Source organism: Elaeis guineensis, chromosome 3 (assembly GCF_000442705.2).
Source record: "Elaeis guineensis isolate ETL-2024a chromosome 3, EG11, whole genome shotgun sequence".
Taxonomy (NCBI): Eukaryota; Viridiplantae; Streptophyta; class Magnoliopsida; order Arecales; family Arecaceae; genus Elaeis; species Elaeis guineensis.
Genome location: NC_025995.2, coordinates 105,104,228 through 105,111,566, shown reverse-complemented (window position 1 = coordinate 105,111,566; position 7,339 = coordinate 105,104,228). Strand labels below are relative to the sequence as shown.

Sequence of the window (7,339 nt, the reverse complement as noted above, 5' to 3'; positions counted from 1 at the left end):
ATAATTTACATTCTAAGGAATATATAATATAATAAAATAGAAAGAGAACGAAAGAAATTTCACAATTGATTTTAAAAACAAAAAGTCCTTGGAAGCTATGGATGCAGGTGGGCTATTAAAAATCCATGATCCTTAGGTAGAACCCAAATGAGAGACAAAATACAATGGAAATAATCAAACGTCTGATGGGTGTTTTAACAGGTTTAGGAATCGGAAGAGAAGGATACCTTGGTTTCGGGGGTTCACTCTTTGAACGTATTTACAGATTACATCAGAATGCATTAAACGGCCATTTGAATGGAACTCGAATTTGAATCACAGCTCGAACTTCCAAGGGCTAGGAACTTACTGCTAATGCGAGAACCCAGCAATTCTGGGAAACTACTCATCCCAACAATTAAATTGCTTCTTGTTCACATAGTTAATTCCTAGTCAACAAATATGATAAAAGTATTTTTCATATGAATGACCAGCTAATGATTTTAACTATAAAAATGTGATTAGGTAAATGCATTACTCTGTTATTATGATAGAAGATTTAAATCCATGTTACATCCACAGATACAATAATTTAGAATTGCATTTTATCATAGCAGACAGCTTATACTTGTTCAACAAGAATTGCGACTTATGACAATTGTAGTTTCTAATGTGCTCAATCAAACAGCTCGGGCTTCTAGGAGCTTTGTATCATATCATCAACACTCCCATCAAAAATTCGATTGAGTATCAAAGCTAATCTGACACCAGCTTGGGCAATCCTCTCCTCCACAATTGGTAATCGAGAAAAGAAATAATCATCTGCATTCCACAACTTTGCTTATAATTTAAGGAAAGGGCCAAAACACACGCAGCACAAGAAAAGAACTAAATTATAATGACTCACCTGCTAATGTTGAATCCTGTTCGGCATCCTTATATGCATAACGACAGGCTAAGTGATTGCTCTCTATGGCATAACTGCAGTATTGGTTAAACCAATATTTAGAATGGTAGCTAAGGAACTCAATCAATATAAATCAGCATAAAAAATAATGGGAAAATATGCATGCTGCCCTTTAAACAGCAGACAACTTTCTATTTATTAGACATAATTTTAATTTTTAATTTACTTTTATTTCATTTAGTGAAAGATTTTGATTGAAGGTATATTAATATATAGAAATCATGAGCAAATAATTTCTTGATGTGTAAAATAAATAATGGAGATATATCAATTGGTTATATGCTTACTCATTGGCACAAGTCTTATACTTATTATGACAATTCTCCCAATGATCGATTTCATCAGACCATCCATTCTGCAATGAAAGATACATGATAAAAGATCACTTTTGAACTCAACAAAGAAAAGGAAGCAATATTAAATAAGATTACTGTTATTTTCATTGTTTTAGCAAGTAATCTGAGACCAGAATTTTCATAACACTCCATTTTCACGTAGGCCTAGAAACATTATATAAAAGAAATCATACAGAATACGTTAGCATAACTCGAAAATGGGGCTTTTCCTTTTTTAAGTAATATATAGCTCTCTCTCTCTCTCTCTCTCTCTCTCTGAGCTAAGTATATGGCTTGCAAAGGTGTATACAACCCCATAAACACCTTTGTAATTATCAACTGAGTCCAATTTTCTTTGACAAAAAAAAAAAATCCACGTGCACAATGACTTTTGCATGGATATTAATATGGGAAGTAGTAGAAACTGCAGTCTTAGTAATAAACAACTTTGTATCATTGAAGCCACTGCTTGCTGCAAAATGTTTGCATAGTAAAGAAATGATCATGTCCTAGTTTTTTTTTTTTTTAAGAGGAAAATCAAGGAATGAAAGAAACATACATATCTTTAGAGAAAAAGGGAAGATAAATATATCTGTACAACATTAAGACAGAGGTTAGGCATCTTTATGTGTCACACGAAAGAGAAAAGAAGCAAGAATAGGAAGAACAAAAAATATAACCACCCAGACTGCTATGAATTACTTTTAACATAGAAGCTTGGAGGGTGTTGAATCCCATTTCAGACTTACAGATGCTTATTCTGTGGAGAGAAAACTAATAGATGCTTATCAAACTCAAGCCTCCAAGTCCAACTTAATCATAGAGACACCACAGCAGTGTATTCTCCTAATGCCTGCTTATCCAGTGATACGCTCACAAGAATCAGAGCCAGCTTCCTAGAAAGGGTATCCACTGCTACTGGCAGATCAGCTCCTTTTGCTCTACTCTGTAGCAAGCTGTCCACCTAAACCTCCTCTGGCATCTCTCGACTTCTAATCTGTTCTAGTTTCTTTCATCATTCCATTTCTTCTCATTTCCCTTTTGTAACATATTCCATTCCATCAACTCAACAAATTTTGGGGGAATGCCTCCTCCCTTGCATTGAAAAATGTTTGCAGTACAATTAGTGCATTTATCTCCTATCCCCATGTAGCATGAACTACTATGTCTAAATGATACAATCAAGGACCTCATAAATGAGAAGAGGTCAGGCTTAATTACTATTTTGAAATGAATGTGTTAGAACAAAAGATGACGTTTTTGTTTTGAGAAAGAACTGAATCTTCAATAAATGATGTTTTACATGTTGTAAATTCACGGTCAACAATTTTTCAACCTTCAACAGTGGAGGATTTGTTTATCTATATATTTGCATGCGGTTGCAAGAAAAAGAAAACAAACATTAGAATGCAGGTTAGAAAATTAAAAGCTAAATGTACATCAATTTTTTTAAAAAAAATTGCCCAAGCAGTAATAACTCACCGTGATGTTCCTCTGAATGGATTCTATCATGGAATTGATGTTATCATCATAAAAATCACGCGTTGCAGTATCTATAATCTCCGTATCCCATACCTAGTAATGTATCAGAGCCTAAATGTTAATTATATACACAAGGATGATACTTGAAAAAACTTTTAGTTAAGAATGTTGTGAGATATCCTAATGGATAGAAGAAAATATACTAAACATAAATGGAGAGGATAGATACTTAACATGATGAAGGTTGGTCTTCCTTCTATACCAATGGACGATTATAGTATTCCCACCTTCATCAGCCTCCAATCCTACGTGTAGAGGTTGATGTACATCTCCCACAAAATGGGCGAGAAACATCAAGCTTTCTGTCAGATTATCTAATCACATCGATGATATAAAAGAAATTAGTCGAAAGAAAGGCCAAGAAAATAGAAAGTAAAACCTGATTAAACATTCTCACATCTATCTGAAGAGTCCCCATAACTTCGCAGCTGTTCCGTGTAATTGTTGATTGCTCCAACCACACACATACCTTCCTGACCTCTGTCATTGAAACAATCCCCTGCAACAAATTAAGAAATACGAGCCAACCAAGGATGAGCAGATAGAAATATTTTGATCTCTTCATTAATTATTTTCGTCATTTTTAGCAAAATAAAAATTTAAATAGCTCATCAGGTTTTCTTGGATCTCATGCAACTAGTACCATCAATAATTGGGTTAGGGAGGAATCCACAGTCGCAAATAATTGGATTTATAAAGAGAAGAAAGGAAGGGGACCGATTACAGACCGCAATGCGGAAAAAGGCAAAATTGAGGATTTCGAGCGCCATTTCAGCATCAGATTGGTAAATAAGAGCCTCATCCAAGTCAACAAACTAGAGATCGAGATGAGGGAACTTTCTCGAGCCGCGGCGGCATCGACCGGGGCTAGAGATCGGAGTTCCAAGGGCATGGAATAGAGGTGGGAGGCCTTCGGAGACGTCTATGAGTTTGGGGAGAGCGAGGGTCGCCATGGATTCGAGAAGTCGAAGGCACAGGAGGAAGACGAGAGGAACGCGCCGAAGCCACAAGGCCAAGATTTTAGGTTGGTCCAGTGGATTACCCAAAAAACCTCTGTTTCGGCGTTAAATCACTGGCAAATTTACATATACCTCCGTAGATGAATAATTAATTAAGTATAAATCTTCAACTTGCACACTTCAACGAACATAGAGACGCTAGTTGAGACTGTTTATTTACCTACCGTTTAATTGTATAGCCAAGTCCTAGTAAGAAATAAGCTAGAAAGGGATCTACCTAGGACTAGATATCGAAATAATGTTACGTTGTTTTTTTTTTTTTTTTTTGACTAAAATTATTCTTTTCTTGTTGAACAAGATAGACAGAACGATTTATTTGTCCTCCTGGTGAGACAATAAACCACCTACCCCACTAATTTACGAAGGAAATTGTTCACACGTGTATACAAATATGTGCGAAGCAGTGGCATCTATGACCAGCAAACTTGCCGTGTGCGAGAAAAAACTGACAAACTTGCGGCAGCATCCAAGGCAATTAAAAAGGTGTGTGTAAGAGCGTGGTCGCGCACGGAACACATGCCGATTGGAACACCGAACATGGCCACAAAAATATCTCAACTCAGGCATGGCACACTTTTGGACTGTGGGCCTCTCCAACATAAATAATTCTCATTGCCATAAACTAAATTCCCATTGCAACCAGATTTTAATTTGTAAATCCCATGAAATAATAATCCACCAAAAAAACCCAAGAAATAAAATTAAAAAAAAAAATCAGAATCGCACTCGTTCCCCAAATTCGCAAGTAATATTTTCATAAGAATGTAAGATATTATTTTAAAAATCATGTTTTAGGGAAGAGGAACAGAGGGATTCGGTAGAAAGAAGAGCATACTTGAGTACTTGTACGTGCAATTAGGGGTATTAATGTAATGGAGAGGGCTCGACCAGCGATAATGGAACCGGATCTCGTCGGCCCACGAGCACACTGATGCCAGCTCCCCTTCCGCCGACTTTGGAAGGAGATCCAACACCGCTTTCGCAGTTTTCTCCGTGAAATATTTCTATCCCATTTGCAAAACAGAAAAATCTATCTCATTAGATCCTCCGAGATTTTTTTTTTTTGGATGCCGAATGGAGGATGCGAGACACTTCCCCCATGTTTTCGAGAGATATAATAAAAGATACCAGCACGAATTGAAGAAATTAAAGAAAGCTAGCAAGCGGGTGGGTTTGATGCCATACCTCTGCTATTTTACAGACCATGAAATGGCCATGCTTGCCCCAAGCATCGGCCCATGGAGCTGTAGCGATTACAGAGAGAAGAAAGATGTGGAGGAAGACCAACAGACCCATCTCCTCCCTTTCTTTCTTCTTGTCGCTGCTCTTTATGTTGTGTCCTCTCTTGCTACTGTTCTGTCGTATTTACGGGTGTGATGGGGTTAGCAACACCTGCCTATGTGTACCAAGGGAACTTTTGCCTTCTTGGAGATAAGGCTGCTGCATTATTTGTGTCCCAGTTACCAGACGGAAATTATCACACCATGGATCTTGCACAGCTTAATTATTTGCTTTGAAATGAATAATATATGTGGAGAATTATTTCAGGCCAGGTCGTTTTCCTAATAAATTATTGCCGTTTGCCCCCCAAGGTAATGGAGAAGGATCATATCAAACTCTGGAGAGGTGATGGAAAAGAACATGTTCCTTTACCCTTGTATAAATTGTATCTTACGTGCATATAATTTAAGCTTCATATGTTTCTTCATATATGAACTTTAATAATTTTATATGATTGTGATGCACATGGAGTTGATGAAACATGTGGATGGTCATTCTTTTATTTTTTAACAAAAATCATCCGGTGGACATGTGGGGTTTGGTGGATCTTATCCGTATATGCAGCAACCCAAGCCAAAAAGAAAAACAGGAGAAAAAAGATCAGGAATCGTAATTATATTTTTCCAAGAAAAATAGGAATAAAAACTTCTAGACTCAGCAAAGTAGGCCCGATCTAATATCTTACGTCTTGGTTGGGAGAGAAGAATAAGAGAAAAAAAAAAAATGTGAGAGAAAGTTATTATTTTTTTTGATTGAAAATATTTTTATAAAAAAAGAAGAAGAGAGAAACGGAAGAAATACAAATCTCTTCGTATCCATAATTTTTTTTCTTACAAATCAAGCAAAATTAAAGAGAAAGAAATTGAAAGTTAGTGAATCTTTTATAATTTTCATCTTATCCCTTTAATGATAAAGAATAAAATTAATATTACAGTTTAATTCTAAGACTTATTTCAAGCATTCCACCTAAGCCTCATATCCGATTAAGACTCTCGTAGATGGAAAAAAATCAACAAAAATAAAAAGAAAGATGAAAAAATTAAAAAAATAAGATCTTTTTTAAAATTTTTTATGGAATTTGTTCGATTTCTTTTAAGGATATAATAGTAAAACAAGGTTGTAATATTTTTTTTCTTTTTCTTTCTTCTTTGCTTTCAGTCAAGAAGGGAAGAAATTACTTTCTTTTCTTTTTTTAAACTCTCAATCAAGAAGAAAAAAATATACTCACTTTCTTTTTTTTTCTTTTCTCTCTTTATTAATATTTTTTTTTCTTTTACTTTCTTCCCCAAACTCCCAACCAAGATGTTAAGACGCGATTATAGTGAGGCACATTTTTAAGTGATTCAAAAGTATCTTAACAATGATGTTTTCTCAAGACAAATAAGGAGATAATATTGATGCAACTAATGCTATGACATAAGTTTATGATGCTGTTGACTTCAGCCCCTCTGGATTGTGAAGGAGATGTGAAAGTTTCTTTGAGCGTGTCAAGGGTCCTAGTAATGTGAGAACATAGCAATTTGAGTGGAGGATGAGCTTTTCAAGCGTACAAGTAATTCAGGAATTCTAGTGTATAATAATGCTGAAAGTGAAACAATTAGGATTTATGAGGATATTCCTGAGTTGTGCTTCATATGTTATTAAATTCAGACGGCAACCTTCATTTGGAAAACTTCTGATGATGTTTGTGACGTTCAAGCATGTTCAAACTTTAAATCCTTGGATGAGGAAGCAACAATTCTACAAGCCTTATAGAAAGACATGAGGAGTCCATTCCTACAAGGATCCCAATATTGTTACTACAATCTCCAATAACAAGGTCCAGTGCTAAAATTGTCGGGAAATTGCAATATTTAATTAGTTAAGGCTCTGCAACCATTGCAAGAATTTATCCTTCCTTATCTTAAAGTGAAGTTCTACCTTGACCAAATACGGTTTCCGTTCTGCCATTTGTCATGCCTCTCAACTCTTCTCCCATGTCAGAGTTTTCTGACAAGATTTGAAGAAGCACTCTCTGGATCTCATAGCTCGTAAAGTTGATCTTTGAACTTGTCCCTTTTTGGCTCAGGTTATTGAATGACAAGTCAGGCAACTTGAAAGCCTTATGAGTTATTGTTATGCTTGGCATGGTTGATGCTGCTAAAAAATCTACCTTACGAAGAGTTATTTTCACTGATATATTGTTCTGGTTCCATTTATATATATACTGATTTCAT

General features: G+C 35.7%; 1 protein-coding gene across 2 annotated transcripts; it reads right to left on the bottom strand.

Annotated features, from left to right (window-relative positions):
* Window positions 1–500: 500 nt before the first annotated feature.
* LOC105041223 (endonuclease 4) lies at window positions 501–5,345 on the bottom strand. 2 transcript variants are annotated; one of them, XM_010918091.4, is made up of 8 exons: window positions 5,028–5,333; window positions 4,678–4,846; window positions 3,221–3,322; window positions 2,998–3,137; window positions 2,764–2,856; window positions 1,234–1,301; window positions 887–960; window positions 501–801 (listed from the first exon to the last, which is right to left on the bottom strand). In XM_010918091.4, exons 1-8 carry the CDS (start codon window positions 5,136–5,138, stop codon window positions 677–679), a joined length of 882 nt encoding a protein of 293 aa, XP_010916393.1. In that variant the 5' UTR covers window positions 5,139–5,333; the 3' UTR covers window positions 501–676. The 2 variants fall into 2 exon arrangements, 1 of the variants encoding a protein (XP_010916393.1); XR_012139900.1 differs by lacking the exon at window positions 501–801 and adding an exon at window positions 2,031–2,376 and having other exon boundaries at window positions 907–960; window positions 5,028–5,345.
* Between the last annotated feature and the right edge of the window lie 1,994 nt (window positions 5,346–7,339).